Source organism: Phaseolus vulgaris, chromosome 8 (genome assembly GCF_051622355.1).
Source record: "Phaseolus vulgaris cultivar YP4 chromosome 8, ASM5162235v1, whole genome shotgun sequence".
NCBI classification, from domain to species: Eukaryota; Viridiplantae; Streptophyta; class Magnoliopsida; order Fabales; family Fabaceae; genus Phaseolus; species Phaseolus vulgaris.
This window is the reverse complement of record NC_143505.1, coordinates 1,121,873-1,148,658: the sequence shown is the minus strand read 5'-3', so window position 1 is coordinate 1,148,658 and position 26,786 is coordinate 1,121,873. Positions and strand designations below refer to the sequence as shown.

Here is a 26,786-nt window from a genome sequence, read left to right as displayed (position 1 = left end):
CTCTTTGCTTCTATTACTCATCTATTATCTTTACTAAATTAATTTTTTTTAATCAATCAAGAATAAAATATTACATTTAAATATCACCTCAACACATAAGAGATTGAACAAATTACTCCTAAATCTAAAGGTAGAATTAACTGTTGGGAAAAACGGGTAATTTTCCCACTAAAACAAAACCCTAACAGAGCTACCCGACAAATAATATTGAATAAATAAAGCGGAATAATAAAAGAGATAGAGAGGAAAAAACACACCCGAAAATTGTTAACGGAGTTCGGCCTATTTAGCCTAATCTCCGAGCACAGCAAAAACAACTCCCTTTTTATTATTATGAGAGAAGATATTACAAATTGGGATATATAACAGGGAAGGAGAAGAGTTTAATTTATAACCCTCAAACCTCCTTCCCAAACAATGAATCCACCGATGTGGGACTTGGGATTAAGCCAAAATCAACAAATCTCCACCTTGGCTTAATTTCAAGTCCCACCTAAAACAAATCTTCTCACAACATAACAAAAAACAAACTTTACAGTGCTTCAAATTTGCGCCTCCGGGCGCCAACTTCAAATGTGCAAAATATTAACCAAGTCTAAACAATATTCAAACTTGGCCCTTGTAACCACCTTGCCTTGTAGCGAACATCTTTTTTATTAGAAAATTCTTCTTTCTTTGCAAATACCCATTTGCACCCAATTGCCTTCTTACCTTTTGGTAATTGTGCCAACTTCCACGTCTTGTTCTTCTTCAAAGACTGCATCTCCTCTTCCATCGCACCCGCCCAATTACCACTCTCTGAACTCAGAATGGCTTTTGGGTAAGTGGATGGAATGTCATCAACAACTGGAAGTGCATAGGCAACCATATCCATGAAACGAGCAGGCTTCTGAATATCTCGTCTCTGTCTTCTAACTGCAATTGGCGCTGATTGTTGTTGAGATTCTTGGGTAGGAACCTCTTCCTCATCTGACTCTTCTTCTGCCATAGGAGAGTCACTTGTGGTATTTCGTGTTGGGATCACCACTGTCGGCTCAAACTCCACCTGCTTCCGGGCACACTCCACCTGTTGCGGAGTACTATCAGCTCCTTCTGGATTTACCTTCTTTAACATGGCAGATTCATCAAAGGTAACATCCCTGCTGATAATCGTCTTCTTTGCCTCTAGACACCACAAACGGTATCCCTTCACTCCAGGACTAAAGCCCATGAAAAGAGCCTTCTTTGCCCGTGGATCCAACTTTGATTCAATCACATGATAATATGCAATAGAACCAAAAACATGCAAAGAATCATAATCAGTTGCAGGTTTTTCAGACCATACCTCTAACGGGGTTTTGCCATCTATAGCAGATGATGGCAAACGATTGACGAGATGTTGAGCGTATGTCACAGCCTCAGCCCAAAACTCTCTGCCTAACTCAGCATTAGACAACATACAACGAACTTTCTCCACAAGTATCTTGTTCATACACTCCGACACCCCATTCTGCTGTGGTGTTTTTCTAACAGTGAAGTGCCGAACTATGCCACAATCTTGACATACCTTCAGGAACGGATCACTCTTGTATTCTCCTCCATTGTCTGTTCGGAGAACCTTAATCTTCCTTCCTGTCTGGTTTTCAACTTCAGCTTTCCACTTAAGGAAAATTTCAAGCACATCATTTTTGTTCTTCATAGTAAACACCCAAACTCTCCTGGAAAAATCATCCACAAAAGTGACAAAATAATGCCTACCTCCGATTGACGGAGTCTTGGCAGGTCCCCACACATCTGAATGCACATAATCCAGAATACCCTTGGTATTGTGAATTGCAGTGCCAAACTTCACTCTTCGTTGCTTTCCCAAAACACAATGCTCACAAAATTCAAGTTTGCAAGCCTTCGTACCTTTCAACAATCCTTGCTTGGTAAGAATTTGCAAGGATTTCTCTCCAGCATGTCCCAACCTCATATGCCACAACTTCGTTGCCTCAGCATCCTTCTTAGAGCTAGAAGTTGCTGCCGCTACTGTCCCCACCACTGTACTACCTTGATAGTAATACAAATTGTTCTTCATCACGCCTTTCAACATCACCAGTGCTCCTGAAGTTGCTTTAAGAATTCCATCTCGCATCGTCACAACTAGGCCTTTAGATTCTAAAGCCCCCAATGAGATGAGATTCTTCTTCAACTTTGGCACGTACCGTACATCCCGCAAAATTCTGGTGGATCCATCATGATTCCGCAGCTTGATTGAACCTATCCCAGCTGTCTTACATGGATTATCATTACCCATGTAAACAACCCCGCCATCGAGTTCTTGAAAATCAAAGAACCATTCCCGAATGGGACACATATGATAAGTACAACCTGAATCCAATATCCACTCATCTGGATACGATGATGCTGAAAGCGAGACAATTAAAGAGATATCTGATTCCACGTCACTTTTGCATTCTACAACATTTGCATCTTGTGGAGTCTTCCCTTTCTTCTGCAGTTTTGGATAGTCTTTCTTCCAGTGTCCTTTCTCATGACAGAAAGCACACTCATCTTTGGCAACGACTCGACCTTTAGACTTAGACATCCCTCTTCTCTCCTTTGTTTGGCTTTGCTGACGACCTCTTGCCACCAATGTTTCTTCTGATGTCGTTGATTTGGTTCTCATCTTATCCTGCTTTCTTAATTCATGACTATATAAAGCAGAACAAACAGCATCTAACGACACATTCTCCTTCCCGTGAAGGAGCGTAGTCTCCAAATGTTCAAATTCATCAGGAAGAGATGATAACAACATCAAAGCCAAATCCTCATCCTCAAACTTCACATCTAAATTCAACAGGTCTGCTACTAATTGATTAAACATAGTGATGTGTGCATTCATAGTAGTACCTTGTTGGTAGTCAAATCGGAACAACCTTTTCTTCATCAGGAGCTTGTTCTGACCACTCTTCTTCAGAAACTTGTCCTCCAATGCCTTCCACAGTTTGTGTGCAGAAGTCTCGTTTTTTACAGCGTACTTCTGCTCTCTGGACAGGCAGGATCGAATAGTTCCGCATGCCAACCGGTTGATGATGCTCCAATCTTTCTCCTCTACCTCTTTTGGTTTCTCTCCTTCAATAGCAATATCAAGACCCTGCTGAAAAAGAGAGTCCAAGACCTCTCCTTGCCACATGCCAAAATGTCCAGTGCCATCAAATATTTCCACCGCCAATTTCAAGGTGGACACCGGGAACCTCGACCATGATGAAGAGGAGCCCGACACTCTGGATACATCCTTGGCTTCTTCTTCTTGATTTGTCATTACAAACTCAAAATATAATATTCAATATTACAAATAATTTCAAACAACCCAAGGCGAACCTTCGGCTCTTGATACCACTTGTTGGGAAAACGGGTAATTTTCCCACTAAAACAAAACCCTAACAGAGCTACCCGACAAATAATATTGAATAAATAAAGCGGAATAATAAAAGAGATAAAGAGGAAAAAACACACCCGAAAATTGTTAACGGAGTTCGGCCTGTTTAGTCTAATCTCCGAGCACAGCAAAAACAACTCCCTTTTTATTATTATGAGAGAAGATATTACAAATTGGGATATATAACAGTGAAGGAGAAGAGTTTAATTTATAACCCTCAAACCTCCTTCCCAAACAATGAACCCACCGATGTGGGACTTGGGATTAAGCCAAAATCAACATTAACCACAGATCTTCTAACACCTTCTATTCTTTGATTACAAGTTACTTAATGGTGTTTTCTCCTCAATCTTGCACATCTTTACTAAATTAAATTATGCTTTTTGAAACCACATTTCACAAACTAACAAATTTTAAAATTTCACAAACTAACAAATTTTAAATGAATCTTTAAAAGTGTGCAATTTTTCTTATAAAATTTATTGAAACGAGTAAGTTTTAAAAAATTATTACTTATAAGAAACATGATTTTATAAAGAAGTTGTACTCTAATGTATGATCTTATTTTTATCTTCAATTTGGGTTGAAGTTGTAGTTTCAAGTACAACTTTGGTAAAAAAATTATAAAGTTGTGAAATACAAGTTCACTTTTTATTTAAACTAAAATCATGTCTTTAATCATAACTTATTTTTAGCTGAAATCGTACTTGTAAATACAATTTCACTTCCTTTTAAATAAATTTGTGAGTATAGTTTATCTTTTTATAAAGTTGTGTTTACAAATAACTTAATTATGTAAACAATTTTTTTAAAATTCATCCATTTCCATGAAAAAAAAACATTTTTAGTATTTTTTTATCCTAAAATTAAAAAAATAAATCCTAAGGTGGTACTAATATGTTTAGATATCAAAATAACAATAAATAAATAATTAAATATATGATCGAGTTAATTATTAGGTTAAACAACTTAAAATTCCAATAAGTATATTTGACACTTTTGATATCCTAAACCCTAAACAATCAAACAAACAAAGTAACCTATGTTCTTAACCTTTTGTTCTTTAAAATAAATGTATATATATATATATAAAGTAATTTTTTTATATTTATTAGAGAAGTATGTTATTTATTTCTACTTTATACTATTATTTTCTAGTTTAGACTTTAAAGTTTTGAAGGATTTTAAGTATAGATTAGAATGTTAAAATGTTTAATAACTCAATATTAATAGAATGTTATAATATAATTTATGTTAGAAAATTTATTTGTTATTATAAAAATATAATAAAAATTTATTGTAATAATTTTATTATTATAAATATCTCAAAGTTGTTATTAGAAAAACAATCAATTTTATATAGTAACATTGGAATGACAAAAAAATTTGATTATTTTTTTATATATGTTTGTTTGTAAGAGTTTATTAAACTAGTAATGTAATATATTGGTTCCTAATTCAACTTTCAATTATTTTAAAACCTAAACCCTAAAGCGTATGATTATGTTGATAAGATGATTGTGAAAATTGATAAGCTATTAACGATTTATGATTAAAATAAGATAACAAGTTATGAACCAAAACAAAACTTATGAATTGTACAGATTTAAATCAAAATTAAAATTTTACAGGTACACATAAACTTTTTAATTGAAAAGAGACCCAAATTAAAGCTTGAAAATATTTAAGAACGAAAATAAATAAACATGTGGATGCCATAAATAAGCCCATGTAGCCGTCAAATTACATACCACGTCATACTGATTGAGCATAGCCGTCAAAGATTTCATAATTAGAGTTTAATGTAAGATATTTTCAAGGCTAATTCTTCCAGCACCATATCAATATCATTTTTTTTTAAATCTTAAATTGTTTTTGTTATTTTTTCCGAAATCTGGAATGAAAAAAAACTTTCTGATTTTAGTATCAGAAAATTTTCTACTACATATCTGAAAGACAGAAGTTCTGAATTTGTATATCCATAACTGTCTTATTTGAATGTTTTATTTGGGTTGCGGATATAAATATTCAGAAAAATAAGAGTAAAACAGACTTTTATTTTTTTTAGTATTGAGTGAGGTCATGGCCTCGTATAGGGAGAATTAATTATTTTTAAAATGGAGGTATAAAAGTCAAAATCTTAAAAAATATACTAATTCTTTATTCTGAATTTCAACGTGAATTTAAAGGAGAGGAAAATAATAAATTTAAGAAAAATGAATAAAAAACGAGATTGTTTAGATTAAAAGTTGTTCTCTCTTTTGTATGATAGATGCGATTGATATATAATTTTTTTTATTAATTAAAAAATTACAATTTTTTCTCATACTAAAAGCAACCATTTTGAAATTATTGGCTTTTATACAAAAATACCAATGACTTAAATTCAAAAAGTATTTTAAAAATATTTTAATTCTATTAGTGACAAATTTTATAGAAGATTGACGAAGCCCAGCGTGAAAGAAGTGAATGAAATATAGTTCTAAAATCAACACGCTCTAATATGGTCAAAGTCAACCAATTGTGAAGCCGTAACAATGATATGCAAAGCAATGAGAGTAAATAGTTAACGAATTGATTAGGTATGCCAACACTTTCAAAGTCAGCCATTTACGTTTCATTTGGAACCATTATGCATCCACTTGACCAAATCACTTTCAGTAGTAAACGATGAGAATTGGAGAAAATGTTCATCATTCTGGTGTTATAAAAAGGTCTAAAATTGCACCTAAATTATTCACAGAAACAAGGTTTTGAGATACTTGGAAAATGGCTGAGATGGTGAACACCACACCCTCCAATTCCTCCACAGCTTCAACAAGAACTGTGCTTCTCCTTTTGAGGGTCTTAACCTTTGTGTTCCTTCTCATTGCCCTCATTCTCATTGCCACACTCAAGCAAACTGATGATGACACCGCTGTACAAATCAAGTTCAGTGATTTCTATGCTTATCGGTAAGCCTGCATTATACTACACTTTCTAATGTATATACACATTCTCATCTATAATACATACCCTTTTGAGGTTTATATAATTAGCATGCATGTGAGAAAGATTCTTATTAAAAAATAACGGAAGTCTAACTCGATCATATAAAATTGACTTGTTTACAACACATCTGCTGATGGTGCTAACTTGTTTGGGACTGGATATTTATGTGGTTCAATAGCGAATATTCTGATAAGACCAACAAAATCTAGTTAGTTTCCTATAGCTGTTAACTTAGCTTTTGGAAATATTTGAATTGCTTTGGTTAGTGAGTTTTGGTGTCATAGGAATAGAAATAAACATATTTTTAAGAGAGAAGTGATTGATCATTTTGAAATTTTCTCCATAGCTCAATATTGAAGGTCTGGTCCTGGGTTTCAGTTTGTTTTTCTTTTTCAGATTAGTGTTTTGATAATTTAATTTGTATGTTTTCGATTAAAAACAAATGATTTGTTTCAGGATGAGTAGGTGATTCTTTCTACTTGTGTTGGGCTGTTGATTTTGTTTGGATTATTGTGAACTATTTTTTCAAGATGTATAAAAGTTGAATCACCCTCAAACGATTCATATTTATTTATTTATTTTTTTTTTTTTGCCGATAAAAAATAAAACCTAGTTAGTTTAAACTCTAAATAACTTTGAGACCTTATTATGAAGTAGCCTTTATGTAAAACCGACTTATAAAATAAGATTTGCATCCATTTTTCTCATCTCCAAGAATTTCACTCTGAAACTAGTTCTCATCTCCAAAAATTTCACTCTGAAACTAGTTATATAAAAGTTGATTTTAAAAAAGGATAGCAAAAACCAAATTTGTCTACTATTTTCTTTTACAGATGCAGATATATATATATTATCTAGAGTTGATATATATATATATATATATATATATATATATATATATATATATATATATATATATATATATATATATATATAAGTAAAAGCTAGAGAAAGTGAGTTGTTTTTGTGCTTGTCTGAATGAAAGTGAAAAAAACGATACTGTTTTGTAAATGCAGATACATGATATCGACGATAATCATTGGATTTGCGTATAACCTGCTGCAAATGGCGTTCTCAATCTTCACTGTGGTATCAGGAAACCGTGTATTAAGTGGTGATGGTGGCCGTTGGTTTGATTTCTTTGGTGACAAGGTATCTTAATCAAGCTTTTGCAATAATTAGTAGAGATTAATAATACATTAATTGTGATTATAATTAAACAAGTTTGCGTTGTTAATTTGTATCAGATTATATCATACTTTATGATTTCGGGTTCAGCTGCTGGATTTGGTTTGACCGTAGAGTTGGGTAGAGGTGTACCCTCCAACTCGTTCACTGACAAGGCAAACGCTTCTGCAAGTCTTCTTCTCATTGGATTTTTGTTCACTGCCATTGCTTCAACTTTCACTTCCTTTGCTTTGCCAAAGAAGGCTAATTGATGCACAAATTTAATGATAATCTTCATGTATTATAAGTTTGCAATTCTTTCTTGTTCCCCAGTTCAATTCAATTCCTTTTTGTAGCAAAATAATTGTGACCTAATTGTCATGGATTAGTTTGTACCTTGTTTATCTCTTTTCTGTACTTTTTTCCTTCCCAAAATATGAAGCAGAATTTGTACTTGTTTTGATTCTCCAGAATATATAGAATGTGCTTTTCTTCTTTAGTTTTTGTTGCTTTGTTTCTTGTATTCTCTTTATTATAACTTATATTATGATACAAGGTTCTTTATAGTTATTTATAATTTTATATTAATACTGTTTAAACTTTAATTTAGATATAGGTACGAGTATGTTAAAAATATACGTATGCAAATAAAAATAAATTTATGAATTAAAAATAATATGTTGAAAGAATAGCAATAATATGAAGTTGTTTTAGTAAAAATGTAACAGAGAGAATTTCTACGGTTAAACAATTATTGGTTGGTCCTCGCTGTTTTCGAACTAGTTTTTGACTAATTTTTTCTTTCTATGATCTCGTTCCTCTACTCCATTTAAACCTTTTTTTCGTATGTTCTCAGTCGAAAGACATTTAGAAAAGACATTTAGAAAAGATAAAGATGTTCCGACGTTTAAGTAAATATTCGATATTAGTGTTAGATGTAATTAGTACAATAATAACTTTTTTTTCTTAAAAATTGTGAATACTTATACACTTATTATAAACCTCTTAATAATTATTATAAATCTCTTATTATTAAGCGGATTAACTTTTGGATCGTAATTAAAAACATGGTATTTAATTTTTTTTTTTAAATTTTAGACTTGTTAATTTCCTCTTCATCTTAATGCATCAAAACCTTATAATAAGACTTCTGGTCTCGTTGGGTAAATAATTAAAATTTATTATAAATATAAAATTATGAATAGTTGAAAGAGGTCATCATGCAAATAAGAAATAGAATATTACAAGAACAAAAAATAGAAATAGAAGAAATTAATTTTAATTTTTTAATTAAGAATAAAACGAAGATTAGAAAAAATAATAATAAGAGAGGGTCTATGGTAGACGTTTGTCTTCTGCAAAACACCTTATAATTGACACGAGAGAGAGCCTCCCACCGCACCGCACGCGCCAGTGTCGCGAATTGGACTCCAACACCGCCCAGGAGTAACCGAAATCGAACCTGAAGTCAGAGAAAGCAACGAAGGAGTTTGTGAATTGATGCGATGATGAAAAACCATGTGCGTTAGGGTTTGCGTTTTGCATTCAAATTCCTAACACTCTTTCAGTTTGAGGAAGCGGCAAGAGTAGCGTGCGGTTGAAGATGAGCATTGTTCCCAAAGAGACGATCGAAGTTATCGCGCAGAGCATTGGGATAAACACCTTGTCTCCCGATGTCGCTCTCGCCGTCGCTCCCGATGTCGAATACCGCATGCGCCAGATTATGCAGGTCTTCTCTGCTCTTTTCCTTTTTTGCAGTTATCAACTCTTTTGAGTGTGCTTTCATCTGTAGTTTCGTTAATTCTAACTGATTAAATGAGTGTTGTGTTGACCTAACTCCTAACTCTTATCACTGTTTGTGCAAACCTCAGGAGGCAATTAAGTGCATGCGGCACTCTAAGAGAACCATTCTCACCGCGGATGATGTTGATGTTGCACTGAACTTGAAGAATGTTGAAGTAAGTGTGCTTCTTAAATGATTGAATTTTGGAGTGACAGTAGAAAAGTGTTTGAGTGGCTCCTTTAGTTTTGAGGAATGTTTTCTTTTTCACTATTCATTTTACGAATTAAAATAAGTTTGTTTCGATCAAGTGAATCGAATGTCTTTGTGATCTTTAATTGCAGAGCCCCATAAGTACAAGCAGTATATCAGTTTTCCGTTTTTGTTTTGTTTTCAATGGTTCTTCATTTATATTGATTAGATTAGATGATTATTGGTTTATGATTCCAGATATATATGTGTGTATTAACTACAAAGTATGCTTTATTATGGGTATTTTGATCTGTGCAAAGATAAGTTTATAGCAATTTGATTTTCATTGTTCAACTTGTTCAGTAGTGTAATCAAAAGTTGTAGAAATAATATATAATATGACTAGCTTCATTTATCGTCAAACTGAGAATTTGGCTGTGCATTGTGAGTAGTGAGGACTATAATTCTACGGGTTCTTGCTATTTCCAAATAGAAGATGCATATTAGAACTACCTTGTGGAAACTTTTGTGAATTTCTTTTTTTCACTGTGAGAAAAAAAGTATAGTTCTTGTCTCCGATCTCATTATCGTGAGTTTTCCCCCTTGTGACAGCCAATATATGGATTTGCATCTGGTGGTCCTTTGCGGTTCAAAAGAGCTGTTGGACACAGAGACTTGTTTTATATTGATGACAAGGATGTCGATTTAAAAGATGTAAGGGTATACTCAATCATTTTCATTGATTCACTTCAGTTGGAGTTAAACCTGTGCATCTCCTCGTTAAAATTATAGCTTCTGTTAATCATAGGTTATTGAAGCTTCTTTACCAAAAGCACCTCTTGATACTGCAGTTACATGCCACTGGCTTGCCATTGAAGGTGTGCAACCTGCTATTCCAGAAAATGCTCCTGTAGAAGGTAGGTCTCTCACCTTGACTTCTACCAGTATTATGATTTGTACGTTTAACTAAAATTTAGATGGATGTAATGAGGAATCCTTGGATGTATTATTTGTTTGATGTTAGCTTGTCCTTTTGACTTCCTCTGGTTCATGATATCAAGAATTTTTTCTTGAGTTAGTGTTTAGATTGCTAGAGGTGTTATTTAAGTGATTTTTTTTGTCACCGTAGCATGGTAATCTTTGTGAGTCTAAAATATGTGGAAAACATCCTTATTGATAAATCATCAGCATCTTCATGCAAACTAAATCACTATAAATTAGAAATGGAAGACTAGAAGTATACAAATCAGATAAAATATACTGATTTTCTGATTATTTGGTTGTGTGTGTGCACACCCATAGAATTATATATATATATATATATATATATATATACACATATATATTGCTCCTTATAATTGTGGAGATGTACATCATGCAAACAAAATAAACAGGAACTGTTTGGCGGCTTAATTCTTCAAGATCTATTATTTTGTAACTCTTCCAATTTACCTGCAATTATACTCTGCTACCCTTTTAAGAATGTTTATTTACTTATTATTTTATTTGCAGTAATTTCAGCTCCTTCTGATATAAAAAAGCATGAGCACAAAGATGATGACCTTCCAGTTGACATCAAATTGCCTGTTAAGCATGTATTATCCAGAGAGCTTCAGGTATTAAAATTCTTAAGCCACCATGAGCTATCCTGTTTCACATCTCGTGGTTCATTTTCATTATTTTTACTGTTTCTTGCAGCTGTATTTTGACAAAGTTGCTGAGCTTACTTTGAGTGAATCTGATTCAGCTCTCTTTAAGGAAGCGTTAGTAAGTTTGTCTACTGATTCAGGACTTCATCCACTAGTTCCTTATTTCACATGCTTTATAGCTGATGAGGTAATAATATTTTCCTTTTATGATGTTAGTGGATAAAAATAGAAATTTCACCTTATTGTAGCTCATTACAACTGCGTGCTTCTTATTTCTTGTCAGGTTTCCCGTGGTTTGAATAATTTTCCTCTTCTATTTGCCTTGATGCGAGTTGTTAGTAGCCTTCTGCTGAACCCTCACATCCATATTGAACCTTATGTAAGTTCACCTATTGTTGATTTAGTGTATTTGTTTATATTCTTGCTGACAAAGTATGATCTTTGTTTAAGCAACGTAGTATTATTAATATTTACATAAATACTGGTTGTTTCATCTCTTTCTATTTGGAATTCCATTGTCTACATTGAACTGTGTGAAAGCATCCTGAGATATTTAAATTGATTTGTCATTTGTTTCTTGTCCATAAAGATGGCCCTAAAAACACTTGACTGGTTGGCCCCATAAAAATTTGAAAGCAAATAAAAATATGAGCTTGCCTCTGTACTCTCTTGTGGCCTGCTATGTAGGCTGCTCCATCAGCCTCAAAGGTCAGGCTTGGGTTCTGTTTTAGTATGGTCTTTTTCTGGCCAGATAGCAATGGTTTAGGTAGGGAGTCCAGGCTATTTGCTAGTACTTCATGGCTTTTATTATCTCATAAGGTGGTTTCCATGTTTATTTTATAATGTGTAGAATATATTGTTTGAATGATTATGGAGTGTTGTGAAATGAAAGTAGCATAAATAACTAGAATCCATGTAGCTGGATTTAGCTACATGGATGAAACACCACCACGTTTTCAGAAAAGCCATTTATTTATTACTTTGTTAACTTGAACGGGTTAATGTGAGATCGTCTCTTACCTCTTTTCTTTCTGTTTGTGCATGCTTCAGCTACACCAGTTGATGCCATCGGTTGTGACCTGCCTCGTTGCTAAAAGGTTGGGCAGTAGGTTGGCAGACAACCACTGGGAACTTAGAGACTTTACGGCTAACCTGGTTGCCTCAATATGCAAAAGGTGAGATATACCCAATCTATTCTGTTGTTTGTTTTGCATATATGGAAACAAGCAATTTTCTATATTTATTGGTATGTGTACCTCCATGCTCGGCTAGTACAGTATGGTATCCCATTTATTTGTTGGTTGTTGCAATTTGTTCATGTCTTTTTATTTCATAGTAGCAAAGACAAAGAATACTAAATTTATTCTGTATTTCCTTTCAAATTCACCTAAGTTTTTGGAGAACCAGTTCAAGGACACACTTCAAATTTATTGTGTATCAAAGCTTATGCCTTTTGTTGATTTATCAAACAACATCCTGGCATAGTAATTGGCCTTTGAAGATGTAGAATTTGGTTCCAAGTGTTGAGTCATTGAATTGTAAGCTAGAAAGTCTAGTTGTGCTTGATGGTTTTAGGTACCATATCTTTGTTTGAAATTGTTGTGTGGCTAATTTGCTGACCTTTTATTGATTTCATTGCCTTTTTCTAATATTAATTTCTTGTTTCATGCAGGTTTGGACATGTCTACAGTAATCTCCAGTCTCGGTTGACCAAAACATTGCTGAATGCATTCTTGGATCCTAAGAAGGCAATGACGCAACACTATGGTGCTATTCAGGGGTTAGGAGCACTGGGACCCAATGTGGTATGTGTCTCTCCCATGTTCTTGGTGATTGTGGAGTTGGTCAAAGGCCAACAATTGGAAAAATACTTTTGTTGGTTAAGATGATAACTTCCCAATGCAATGACTATATATGCTTGTCATCATCTTATCATTAGGTTCTCGAGTTTAATGTGGAAAGAACAAGCTATTTCCTTATAAATTCAATAGTGACTGATTTAAAACTTTAAGGTTTAAATGACTAATTTAAAAAGAACCTTGTATGGTAGTTGTGGTGTCCTAGGTCCCAGGGACGAATGTTAGGCGATCACACCCCCTTGGCCACCCTTTGGATGATATGCCCGTTGAACCGTAGGGCGACCCTTGGACTATCTGTGGATCATCTGGAGGTCACGTGATTGATTTCCTAAGTTATAATTATTAGTTAAGTGATTGATTTCCTAAGTTATAATTATTAGTTAAGTGATCGGTGTCCTAGGTCTTAGGAATGGATGTTAGGTGATCATACCCCCTCAGCCACCCTTTGGACGTATGCCTGTTGAACGGTAGGGCGGCCCTTGGACAATCTGTGGACCACCTGGAGGTCACATGATCGATTTTCTAAGTTATAATTATTAGTTAAGTGATCGGTTCTTGGACGGTCCCATTGGTAGGTAGTTACTCAAAGTGATGGGCCTCTGGGAGACCCTGTCAATCCATGCTATGTTCGTGGCACAATATCAAGATTCTCGTAGAAACCCTAAAATGATTCCTAATACATGGGTGTTTGTGTTTGTTTTCATTTGCACGGGATTTACTGATGGGACTTCAAACTCTATGCAAAGCGGGAATCTTCTATAAAAGGGGCATCATTAGAAGAAAAGGAGCAGATTTTTAACTACGAAATTCTGAAAACACTTATTGATCTGGGAAGAGCATTCTAGTTGGATTCTTTACCCAGAACAGTAGTATATAATGCGTTTCTTAGTTTAAGTCAAGTTAGGTTTGATGCTTACATATGAGGCTGTGATATGTTTTTTATGTTTCTCCCCATTGCTTTGGAAATAGGTTCGCCTTCTTTTGCTGCCAAACCTTGAGATATATATGCGACTTCTTGATTCAGAGATGATTCTTGAGAAGCAGAAAAATGAAATGAAAAGGCATGAAGCTTGGCGTGTTTATGGAGCCTTGCTGGTAAGATATGCTGTCACATACAGCCACTTGCTAGTAAAAAATAGCTGCTTTTACAACTGAAAAATGTCAGTCTCAATATAATGTGGTTGTTCTGATAATTGTATGTAATTTATCATTCAGCGTGCTGCAGGTCAGTGTATATACGACCGACTAAAGATGTTCCCAACTATTCCAACTCCTTCTCTTCAGTCTGTCTGGAAGACTAATGCAAAAGTTCTGACTTCTTCATCTCGTGAGTATTTTCCTTGTTTCCCTAGAAAATACTGGTCACTAGTTCATGAAATATCTAGTATAATCTTTTTAAGCCTGCCCATTGGAGGGAAGACACTTTTTCGTTTGGGCATTTAGTACAAGGAAAACATATGTATAATATCCACAAAAGTAAGAGATCTAACTACGTCAGGGTTGAAGCAATAGTTAATTGTGCTCATAATTGTCTCTACTAAATCATACAGGCACATAGTATAGGCATAATAAATTTGATTTAATTTCAAATCTCAATAAATTCATGTATGGAGGATTATAATTGAAATTTAGAAATGCAACTGTTACTTTAAAACGAATTGCTTCATCAGGTAAATAATCAATTTTTGTTAGAATATATGAAAATATCTTATCATTATTATCCTCAAAACTTACTTTTCCTATTTCCTCATTGTCTCTTTGTATTGTTTGTTTACCATATTTCCTTTTCTTTTCCTAACTGTTTCTGTATATTAGCTGGGACTATCAAGAACTATAGTAACTATATAATGGGGTTTCTTCCATTTGGTGTATACAAATTGTTTTCCTATGTCACCCTTAACAATATTTTAAAGCCACAATAAAAACTTCACAATGAAGGACACCTATGTAAAGAATTGAAAAGAACAAAAACGAAGTTAAAACATTGTGGAGCAAAAGAAAGTAACAGACCTAGATTAAAAGAAAAGTTATTGCCCATGTTCTAAGTACAATTAAGAAGTGTTTAGAATGTTTGATTCTATATAATTAAGTTTTTTTATTAGAACATAACTTAAATACAATGTACAATAAATAATATATTTAATTATCTTATTTTTCATTGAATAAAAAAAATCACATAAATAAAAAATAATAAGACACACACACACACACACACACATATATATATATATATATATATTTATAAAAAAAACTTATTAGACGGTGGTGTAATAAAAATTGCAGACATATAGGCGCAACTAATAATGATAAATATATAGTGCTCTGTTTTATGAACATAACAACGGTATAAAATATTTTAATGCATCCTAGTCTATATTAATTAGTTTTTAATTCTCTTTTAGCCCTCTTCCTGCCTCTATGCCTAAATTCCAATAATCTCAATAGCATTTTATAATATTCAACATTTCAATTGTGAAAGGTCCACATCTTTTAATAAATACACCTAAAGTGCTGGTCTACTGAATGTTAGTAATTTTTTCTTCACTTAAGTCTAATATTTCTAAATAATTAAATAATGATAAATTTTTATGTTTATGAAAAGATAAGGAAATCTTTCCATTACAAGTAACTGGCCATATGACCAGGAATATGGTGATGAACTGGTAAACTAAGCTGGTATTCGCGTTTCTCTACTAGGATGTCATCTAAATATTCATTTTAATGCTTTCAGACCAATAGTGTTTGAATTTTCTGTCGCTGAAGTTACCGGTTCTGTTACTTGGTTGTTATTTTCTTACGAAATTCTTAATAACTGATGTACTGGGAGGTGCTGACTTATACATCAATGTTATGATTATTATTTAATAAAGTTTGCCGTGGTCCAATCGAGATTCCTATGTCTGGTCTGTAGTTTTGTCAAAGTCAGAATCAATTATCAACTTTGTACTTTTCCGTCCTTTGTTTGTATGCTTACTCCTTTGCATGATTGATTACGAAGGTAAACGCAAGGCAGGCCCTGACCAATCGGAACAGCAGCCACCTTTGAAAAAAGCTGCTACCGACGTTGAGGATGGTGTGGTCCTAATGAATTCCTCACCAGTTCACAAGCCAGAGGAGACAGAGACTCAAGCTTCTTCAGTTGATTCAATAATTGGCTCATCATCTTCTGCACAGATGAAAATTGAGACTTCTTTAGATGGCGAACTTAGAAGTAACAGGGATGATACTCAGGCATTGAAGACATCTGCTGCTCTCACCCAGGTTTGGAAGGACGAGCTTAATTCTGGACGGATCCTGGTATCATTGTTTGACTTGTTTGGTGAAGGAATTCTTTCCTTCATTCAGTCTCCTGAGATGTATATGTTCTTGTAACTTTACAGTAATTTAATGAATAGAGCATGGATAATCCATTGACTATTAATTCGAAAACAAACTAAAATTCCTCTAGGCATGCGAGGTTCCTGTTGATGGTTTCTTTAGATGTTAGTGGATTGTGCTCACGGGGAATCTCATGTTTGCGTAGCCAGTCAAATTTCTTAAATTTAAATGATAATGGAAAAATAATATTTGTACACCAAATGGGCGTATATACACTGGAAGAAAGAAAAGAGATAGGAAGAGGAGTAAAAGAGTTGTGAAATAAAGAAGATTGGTTCTAATGGGGCTTTTGGACTTAGAGTCGTAATTTTAGCCATTCTCGGACGCAAATTTTCCTTGGACATGTAAAGGGTCAGATTGAGATAGTTTAGGGATGCTTCTTCCTGCACCTCCATACCTTCTTGTGCAACCTCAAAAATGGGTATTTTAATATTCTGGATTACATTATCCAGAAGTTTTTTTCTAGATTCAGAATTAGCTTCCGGATTATGTAATCCAGAAGTCTTTTGGAATTAGCTTCTGGATTACATAATCCAGAAGTCGACTTTTATATACGATTAGCTTCCGGATTATGCAATTCGGAAGTTTTTTTTCCAGATGTGTGAGATGTGTGATAAGCTTCTGGATTACATCTGAAATATGGGATGACACAAAAATGATAAAACGGTATTTTCAGATGAGGGTGGCACAAGAAGGTATGAAAGTGTAGGAAGAAAGAGTCATAGTTTAGTTCATTCCATTAGTAAGAAAAAAAGAAACCAGCTTAAAACGGTTTACTGGAAACACAGTAATAGCAACAAACAGGGCATTAAAATGTTACAATACTAGTAGAAGAACTTTGTTGATCAGAAGCTTGTGTAAAGTAGCACTCAAGCAGCTAGTTTATTAGACTCTCTTTCAACAGCTGTTTTGAGGATGCTGTCTTCTTCCAGGACCATCTGAACTGGCAAGAAACCCAATCCATCAGCCATGGCAAGCATCATCTTTCTGGTTTCCTTCTCGAATTCTTCAAGATCAATGGTGCCATTCAAGTTGTGATCGAATTGCACGAACAAGGATTCATACACATGAGCAAGTTCATCTGGGTCTGGCTCCACATCAATACCGAAGTGGGTTTCCAACACCCTAAGGCTTTGAAGCTCCTTCAACATCTCTGCATAGGAGAGAAGCCCATCATTGTCTGTGTCAAGGCGAGCAAAACGGTTACGTACTGATACGCTGAATGCTTCCTCATCCTGAAGGAACTTCACTATGGTGGCACCATCCAAAATTTCTACACTCATTTTTCTCTTCTACTTGAGGTCAAATGGAAGGTAGTTTTCAAATGCTAGTGCTTTGATGAAAAGAGTTTGATTTTCTCCCTAGTAATTTATAGTGTTAATGGTAGGTTCCAAGAGCATATATTCTTCAATAAGTCGTACGAAAGACGAAATGGTATCGAAACCTTCCCCTGTTTTGTGTCCTACATTTGATTAGTGCCTTGGTTTGTTTATTCTTTTGTTTACCGGACTATATTGGATGCTTCCTTCCAACCTTTGGTCGTGCTTGTTGGAATTTTCCACTGTTTTCATTCCACAAATTCACACTTGTACGGTGGAAAATAATTGGAATATGGGGGGTAATTTTTTTAAATAAAACGACTTCGAATAAGAGCATGTTTAGAGAGATTTATCTATAGGTATTCTGAGGAGAGAGAAATAAGATAAAAGATTGAATTATTTTTTATAAATTTAAATCAGATTACATTTACGAAGTAATGTATACAATATGAAATAATATAATATTATATTTCAATTAATATTTAAGTTTTTTTTTTCACTCAAAGTAAACTCGGAGAGTGTCGATCAAATATTTATTTAAGAATGGTTTTTCAGTTGATCTTCAATAAAGAGGGAGATCTACTTAAAAATGTTTAAAGTATGAGAGTTAAGAGTGTAGAAGAAGATGAATTATTCAGATATTTATAGATATTTATGTGGTAGTTTTTGGATTGGTTGTATGATTACCATTTATTGCTTTATAAATAACTAATCAGTAAAGACTGATTGAGTATGTTTGTTTTATTCATAATTGTCATTGATGACAATGCAAGTTCGGTTAGAAAATATAAGTACAAAGCGACCTAATCTTATTTTTCTTTTTCTTCTAAATACATTTCATGGAGAAATTTCTTGAAAAGAATACCTATTGGGACAGTGAATGGGTCTGAATTTGCAATTGGCATTGGTCAAAGGGGGTGTTCAAAGTGTAAAACAAGATGCATTTAGTTTGAAACAGGGAGTGTCTTAAACAAAGCATAATTTGAAAGTCTTAAACAGGGATACCTTACCCACTCATTGTTTTAATATATTCAATAAGCTAAAGTTTGCAATAAAGGATCTTCTTCGTTTATACTTATTCTGTGTTCGGTATCAGTTTTTTTTTAACCAAAAAAGGATCTTCTTTGTTTATACTTTTTTTTTCATATTTTTTCATTATATAATATTTATTGATTAAATTTATCGAAACAGGTTAAAAAATAACTCATAAGAATTTGGTGCACTGTATCAAGGTTTATTTTTTTGTAATTTCATTTTCAATACCTTTTTCTACAGACTGAACCCTGGAATTTTTTTACTACTTAGTAAATATTCTGCAATTTAGTTCTGAAAATGTACTAAAATGAAACTCCCAAATCCTTGAACTAAATTTCTGAATAAGACGTGAATAGTTTCTAATGTTTTTATGCAGTCTCACACTCTTATCTATTAGTGAAACCCTAATTTGTTTCAATGAAAACAATATTATATATATATATATATATATTGTAATAGAGTTTGTATCTTGAGGATTAAAAACATCCTTTAACATAGTACATATAGTATTGATACTCTACATCACCAATACGACTAAAAAATAATAAAATTAATATTTGTTTCAATATTAAGTTTCGATTAATTGATTAAGAAAAGAAGGGTCGTTTAATTCATTGTCACTAAGGAATTTGAAAAGATAAAGTTTCTGTGCTCTTATACTGTTAATCTTTCATGGTCGCATCTTAGTTCAAAATGGTCAAATTTTTCATTTTTAAATGTCATTTGTTATCAATGTCATGATATTTAGTTTCTCCATTTTTGTTGTGTTTAATGTTTGCTTTATGTAAACAGAGAGATTTATTCATTAATGCTAAGTAGTTAACTTTCTATGAATGAATTGTAGTAATCTAAATTTATCTTTTTCACTTTCCATAATCAGTCCTTCCTCACATCTTTCTTCCAAGTTTTGCTACCATGAAAAGTAGACATGTCTATAATTATGTGGTTCTGCATCTAAATTACAATATAACACTATATTAATAAATTAGTTTCCATAATTATGGATTTTAGTTAATTTAGAAAATTAAACCAAATTTTCTTTAATTGTTTAATTTTAATTTTTCCAGTTTTGTCCTCAACTTTAACTATAATAGGAGAATGTCCTAAAAAAACAAAACTTTAAAATTAAAAAGAATAAATGGAAAGACTTTAGAGTTGTTGTACCCAACTTTAACTTTAATAGGAGAATGTCCTAAAAAAAAACAAAACTTTAAAATTAAAAAGAATAAATGGAAAGACTTTAGAGTCAATTCAGTGGCAGCTTGCTCGCGAAGTAGGTTGAGGGTCTAAACAAAGTTATCTTACTATATTTCCCATTATGAATCTTTCAAAGAAGCATCTAGTTTTCCCATTATGATTTTAAATTTATTACTTTTTATTTTTATTTTATAAAAAATCATTTCTTTATTCATTAATTATATTTCTAACTATTTTAAACATTAAAAATATTTATTTTTTAATGTATTTAAAAATTAAAATGATCACTTTTTCTTTAAATTTATTATTTATTTATTTTTTAAATTGTGTTAGATAGAAAAATAAAAAATAAAATGATGTTAGATAAGAAAATAAAAATAAAAGAATACTAGATAGAAAAATAATTAAAAAAAAGTGTTAGATAGAGAAATAAAAATATAAATGGTGTTACATAGAGAATTTAAGTCAATAATTGCTGTTTGCTGGTGAAACAAAGTTATATAACTATATTACCCGTTATGAATGTTTGAAAGAAACATCTTGTTTTAGTTTATCATATACTCTTGGTTGACAAGTTTGTGAAGGAAAGGCCCCGAACTCACATTCAGAGCTTTATTCATCATTACTTGAAGGTAAAAGTTCTGAATCAACACCCTCATATATCTTTCTTCTCTATCAAGTACATGTTCTCTATATTGTTTTCTATGGATCATTTAATATCGAGAAAAAGATAAACAAGAACAGTTTTCACTTCAAAATACTGATTTAATGAGATTGAGGACTCAAACCCAAAGTCATAAGATTCTGGACCAAAGTAAGTATCTCTTTGTACGTTGAAAAATACAAAAAAAAACTGATTTTTTCTCTTCACAAGGTTCGAGTTTCCTTTTCTTCTTAGTTTCATTAATTACTTGTGAGAGAATACTTGGTCATTTATTGTACCGATTATTATGTTTAATGTTTGATTTATGAAAGCCAAAGTGGGTTCTTCCATTATCCCGCGTTGCTTTCTATGGCTGACTTCACTTGTTTTGAGTTTGAACACATTTTAGAATCAGTTGAAAGAAAATGGCAGAACAAAAGAAGGAATGGGCTGTGGGAATTGACCTTGGCACAACATACTCATGTGTTGCTGTATGGCTAGAGGAACAGTGTCGAGTGGAGATCATTCACAATGACCAGGGCAATAGAACTACGCCTTCATCTGTGGCTTTCACAGATAATCAAAGATTGATTGGTGATGCTGCTAAACATCAGGCTGCCACTAATCCAACTAACACTGTCTTTGGTAAATAATTGCTTTTTATTGCATGTGAATACATTTAAATGTTTAGACTAGTTATTTGTGTTGGCTTTTAGTTCCGCAAATGATACCTTAACATTCATCATTTACTTTGTGCCAAAAAGTGTACTTTTTTTTCCAGTTCTCTAATCTGTTCTATAACTTTAAATTGATTTCATAAGACTACTTTGACTAACATCATTGAGGAATAGTCTTAAATTCTTGCTCTATTAATGACTGGTTTTGCAGATGTGAAAAGGTTAATCGGCAGAAGATACAGTGATCCCATTATCCGGGACGATCTAAAGTTGTGGCCATTTAAGGTCATTGCTGATTCTGATGACAAACCCATGATAGCTGTTTCATACAAGGGTCAGAAGAAACACCTTTCAGCTGAAGAAATCTCATCTATGATTCTCACAAAGATGCGGGAGACTGCAGAAGCGTACTTGGAATCAGGGGTTAAGAATGTTGTGGTTACTGTGCCTGCTTATTTTAATGACTCTCAGCGACAAGCAACCAAAGATGCTGGTACCATTGCTGGACTCAATGTCATGCGGATAATCAATGAGCCCACAGCTGCAGCTCTGGCATACGGCCTTGACAAGAGAGCAAAATGTGTTGTTGGAGAGCGAAATATTTTCATCTTTGATTTTGGTGGTGGTACATTTGACGTGTCTCTGCTCACAATCAAGGGTGATGTCTTCGAAGTCAAGGCCACTGCTGGTGACACACACCTTGGAGGAGAGGACATGGATAACAGAGTGGTGAAGTACTTTGTACAGGAGTTCAATAGAAAGAACAAAGTTGACATAAATGGGAACCCGAAAACCTTGAGGAGGTTGAGAACTGCTTGTGAGAGAGCAAAAAGGACACTCTCATATGCTGTTTCCACCACCATTGAGGTAGATGCTTTATCAGGGAGCATTGACTTTTATTCATCACTCAGTCGTGCAAGATTTGAGGAACTGAACATGGACCTCTTTAAAAGGTGTATGGAGACAGTAGATAAGTGTCTTGTTGATTCTAAGATGGACAAGAGTGATGTAGATGATGTTGTGCTGGTTGGAGGTTCTTCTAGGATTCCCAAAGTGCAGCAGCTATTGCAAGACTACTTCAAGGGGAAAGAACTGTGCATGAGCATCAACCCTGATGAAGCTGTTGCTTATGGAGCAGCAATTCAGGCTGCTTTGCTAACTAAAAGCAACAAGTTTGTTCCCAACTTACTGTTATTAGATGTTACGCCGCTGTCACTTGGTGTAGCTATATGTGAAGATCTCATGAGTGTTGTGATTCCTAGGAACACCATCATTCCTGTTCAGAAAAAGGAAGGATTTGAAAGAAACAAAGATTTCAGATCATCTGTCTCAATAAATGTTTTCGAGGGTGAAAGAACAAGAGCAAGCGATAACAATTTTCTTGGTTCTTTTAAGCTTTATGGCAATCCTGATGCTCTTCGAGGCCATCCTTTAAGTGTAACTTTCAGTATAGATGTTGATGGTATTCTAACTGTAATTGCTGAGGAAGAAAGCAGTGGAAGTAAGAACTGGATTACTATAACCAACAACCAGGGAAGACTATCGACTCAACAAATTATGAGAATGATTGAAGATGCCGAGAAATATAAGGCTGAAGACGAGAAGTACCAAAAGAAAGTTGAAGCAGTTAATGCTTTGGATGACTTCGTTTACAAGATACGGCATGCTATAGATGATGTTGATAACAGAAATAAGCTTCGTTTACGAGACCAAGTCAAGATTAACATGGCAATTGCAGAGACCAAAAAATTGCTTGATGCTAGCAAGCAGACAGAAACAGAGGTGTTTGTGGATCATCTGAAAGCGGTGAAGAGCCTCATTGAACCCATTATGAAGATTAACTAGTTTGTTTCAAGTTTATGTTTGTCAAAATCGCAAAACTTTATGAAACATTTTATCTAATTAATAAAATATTTCCGGTTTCTACTATTAATCTTTGAACACATTTTTCTTCATAATATATTTCCAGTTTCTTCATAAAATATTAGACTGTTAACATAGCTCGGTCTAAAATGCAGTGTGGCTTTTATGGTCTGGTGAAAAATACAAACAACCAATAAAATGAGTCGGTAGATAATTGGTTTGTTTAACAATCCTAAGAGGTTTTTTATTCTTTGATAGTTCTATGAAATGAAACTTGTTAAAAGAGAAACCTATTTCTTTACATCTTGAAACATTAGTCTAATACAAAATTTTAAATTAATATCTAACATTAACTATTAAGTCTTGAAGACTCTATTTTAAATACTAATAAATATATTATTTTTAATACTCTTCATTGTTAACTTAATCCTTCTTTTATAATACTCATCTTATTCTTCATTGTCAACTCAATTAGTGTTTTCTATGTAAAGATTAATATTCATGGAAAGGTTCTTTAACCACCATCTTCATACCCATTAGTATTTATCTTTTAAATAAATACGTGAGCACAAAAAAAAGTCTGTTTCAGCCTATTTAGGTTGTGCTGCAAACATTATATTTTTTTATACCTCTCAATTTTTCTGTTGAAGTGTCGTAATTTGAAAATATCTCTGAAAGGTTCAGCCAGTCATAGTTATTCACGTTCATTAATTAGTCTTTTTGGTTATTAAAATAAATTCCATGTATTTTTTTTCTTAGATATAAAAAAGTGTAAATTTTAAATTAAAGAAAAGAAAACAAAGAAAAAATTTAAGCATCTTTTTTATCCTTTCTTGATGAGAAGATACACACTGCATGGATCAATTATTGTTGATTATTTTTTATCCAATCAAACTTTATGCAACACTTTCGGTTTAGCTGACATGAAAAGAAAAGGTAATACACATCAATTTTCCACGAAGTTGCTATATTCCATGCATATAATTTTCTTCCACAAACTATATTTTTCCCTGCATTTACAACCCAATTGACCTGATAATGACTGAATTATTAAGAAATTATATGTTTGTTAATGTCAAAGTACCAAGAAATTGCTACGACACCTTCAACCTATTCATGTACAATTTCATAAAACCAGATAACTGTGAGAGCTTAATTAAATAGTTTTAGACAACTCCTTTCAAAAGCTTATATATATATATAATGCATTTATAAAATGCATATTCTACTTATTGTCTTTTTCATTACTAAGTAAAAATATACAAATAAATAAGCACTTGTAATGTTCTAACCTGCATGAAAAACTTGAAATATACACAAAAGAGAATTAAAATACAAATTCTTTAAGCACATCTTCATATTATATATATATATATATATATATATATATATTGCGTCATTATATATAATGCAGTTTGTTAATAAGAGAGTTACAACTTTATGCATTAGTATAAGGATTGAGACACTTAAGTGTTTTTTTAATTTATTTTTTTTAGTGATAAAAAATACTAAATATAGTCATGTGAATTTAAATTTTTATTTTATGGTTTTATTCAAACAATTCTCATTTTGGATTTTTAAAAATGGTGCATTAATTAAAATAATTGAACATAAGTTTAGAACTGTCTCTTGGAGTAACATATATATATATATATATATATATATATATATATATATATATATATATATATATATATATATATATATATTGAAAACTACTGAATGGTGACAAGAATATATAAAACAAAAGAACATTGCTAACGTGCTTCTTTGACAATTAAGAAGTTGGTTTCCATGACTGCAACATTTTCATGCAAACATATATACTTTTTTTTACAAAACCACCACTTCCAGAGCTTGAATCTATACTTTTATCAAAGCCAAATGAACAACAAACATCAAATTTATATGATACTCTAAACCCTAAGTCTAGTTTAATAACCAAACAACAATCATGGTAGATCTCTTGATCAATCTGAAACTAGGGCTTCCACAAGAGCAGCAATAGCAGTTATAGGATTTCCAAAAACAGCTGAAAATATTAGTTTAAATACCAACACAGCAATCTTAGTGTACTTCCTCACTGTCCCTGATCTCCTCCAACTTCCTCCACTTGGTACCATTTCCATGCTTCTCACTGCAAGTTGAGAGTACTCTCGATTACTCATCCCAACTGAATTGGTTTCTTGAGTAAAATAACCTCTATTCAAATTCTCAAGAATCAGTTGCTTAACACACGAAACATGGTAACAATATTTTCTCCCAGAACCTGAAGATACATAAGACCATCCTTTGACTCCATCCACAACATTCCTATGATTACACCTGACACACACTGAGGGAACCTTCTCACACAGTTGAAGTGAGATTTGTCCTTCTTCATCAGAAATGCTATCTTTCAGATATAAACAGCATGGATGTAGATCATAACCGGTAAGGGAGCAATGGTACACAAACCCTAGCACATCCTTTCCACAAGCATCACAGTATCTATCGCGGTTTCCCGGTGCTTTCTCACACAACTCGAATTGGCTCCTGTGGAAAAATCGATGAGAAGCATGGGAATCAGCATTTGCACACTCTTCATGGAGGATGTAACCACAGTTCTTGTTTTGACAGTGGTAACTACGTCCGAACCCCACTTCTCGACATCCACTGCATTTGAACGGAGACCCTGGTGGCTTCAATTGCATCGGTTGTTCTTGATGTCTGGGACAACCCCTCTTGGTAGTTTCCATCTCTCTTTTCTCACTTTTGTTTGTGATATAATCAAGGGTAGGTGTTGAGATACGAGTTCCTGTTAGAACAAGAAAACACAACAACAAAGAAAGTTAATGCAATGCTCAAATACAACAAAGGAAAGTGAGATATATGCAAAAGAAGAACTGTTAAAACAAACTATAACTAGAGACAAACAGGCTCATGCAATTCTGAGGGGACAAATTCAAAGATGTGAAAGAATAATAGAAGTAAATTGTAGGGTTGATGTGCAGATAAGAAACAGAAAGGAAAACGTTTTGGTGAAAACACTAATCAGATCTGATATAAACGAGAGAGACAGAAACAGAAAATCAGAGAAAAACGATGATGGATGTAATATGTAATATAAGAGATAGAAAGAAATTGAATAGGTATTTATGATATGAAGTTTTCTATATATAAAATATAAAATAGTACCAGAAAGTCTATAAGATGTCATTTTGTTGAAGAACATTTATATTACTATTTATAAAGCAACAAGTTAAGTGAGAGCTTGATTCCTTAAAATAACAGACATAACTTACTTGGAAAGCAAACAATTTCTGAAATGGTCGGTTATATCTTCTTTGATACGAGACATAACGCGTATAGTATTCCTTTTCATCTTTCTTTAATAGCAGAATATGATAATTTTCTGGCTTGGACACATTGCTGAGAAATTCAGTTAGTTATCCTTCGAAACATACACATTACAACCACGAATGTGTCTTCATCGCTTTGGTTCCTTCAAGGAAAATGTGGGAGATGTTATTGGGCTATTCTTTCTTCTTATACGCGTCTTTATCTTTAGTTAATTTCTTATATAACTTCGTAATATTATTTTTCAAAATTATCTTTTCCAACTATAATTTAGATGACACTTATATATATTGA

General features: G+C 33.1%; 5 protein-coding genes across 6 annotated transcripts; 3 read left to right on the top strand and 2 right to left on the bottom strand.

Moving 5' to 3' along the window:
* The first annotated feature begins 6,036 nt into the window (after positions 1-6,036).
* LOC137826200 (CASP-like protein 4D1) lies at positions 6,037-8,060 on the top strand. The gene is made up of 3 exons (XM_068632086.1): positions 6,037-6,357; positions 7,411-7,546; positions 7,642-8,060. Exons 1-3 carry the CDS (start codon positions 6,173-6,175, stop codon positions 7,831-7,833), a joined length of 513 nt encoding a protein of 170 aa, XP_068488187.1. The 5' UTR covers positions 6,037-6,172; the 3' UTR covers positions 7,834-8,060.
* Positions 8,061-8,730: 670 nt separating this feature from the next.
* Positions 8,731-16,474, top strand: TAFII59 (TATA BOX ASSOCIATED FACTOR II 59). The gene is made up of 12 exons (XM_068629234.2): positions 8,731-9,290; positions 9,433-9,519; positions 10,146-10,247; positions 10,342-10,450; positions 11,046-11,149; positions 11,232-11,369; positions 11,466-11,561; positions 12,233-12,357; positions 12,855-12,987; positions 14,011-14,136; positions 14,257-14,368; positions 16,040-16,474. The coding sequence occupies exons 1-12, from the start codon at positions 9,165-9,167 to the stop codon at positions 16,411-16,413; spliced, it is 1,632 nt and encodes a 543-aa protein (XP_068485335.1). The 5' UTR covers positions 8,731-9,164; the 3' UTR covers positions 16,414-16,474.
* A 649-nt stretch (positions 16,475-17,123) lies between these two features.
* On the bottom strand, positions 17,124-18,026 carry LOC137823908 (uncharacterized). The gene has a single exon (XM_068629235.1). The coding sequence runs from the start codon at positions 17,700-17,702 to the stop codon at positions 17,289-17,291; it is 414 nt and encodes a 137-aa protein (XP_068485336.1). The 5' UTR covers positions 17,703-18,026; the 3' UTR covers positions 17,124-17,288.
* A 2,412-nt stretch (positions 18,027-20,438) lies between these two features.
* Positions 20,439-23,223, top strand: LOC137826125 (heat shock cognate 70 kDa protein). 2 transcript variants are annotated; one of them, XM_068631983.1, is made up of 3 exons: positions 20,439-20,602; positions 21,023-21,258; positions 21,502-23,223. In XM_068631983.1, the coding sequence occupies exons 2-3, from the start codon at positions 21,039-21,041 to the stop codon at positions 23,133-23,135; spliced, it is 1,854 nt and encodes a 617-aa protein (XP_068488084.1). In that variant the 5' UTR covers positions 20,439-20,602; positions 21,023-21,038; the 3' UTR covers positions 23,136-23,223. The 2 variants fall into 2 exon arrangements, with proteins under 2 accessions (XP_068488084.1, XP_090150477.1); XM_090294351.1 differs by lacking the exon at positions 20,439-20,602 and having other exon boundaries at positions 20,907-21,258.
* A 1,696-nt stretch (positions 23,224-24,919) lies between these two features.
* Positions 24,920-26,225, bottom strand: LOC137823457 (uncharacterized). Its single transcript, XM_068628596.2, has one exon. The coding sequence runs from the start codon at positions 25,889-25,891 to the stop codon at positions 25,124-25,126; it is 768 nt and encodes a 255-aa protein (XP_068484697.1). The 5' UTR covers positions 25,892-26,225; the 3' UTR covers positions 24,920-25,123.
* Between the last annotated feature and the right edge of the window lie 561 nt (positions 26,226-26,786).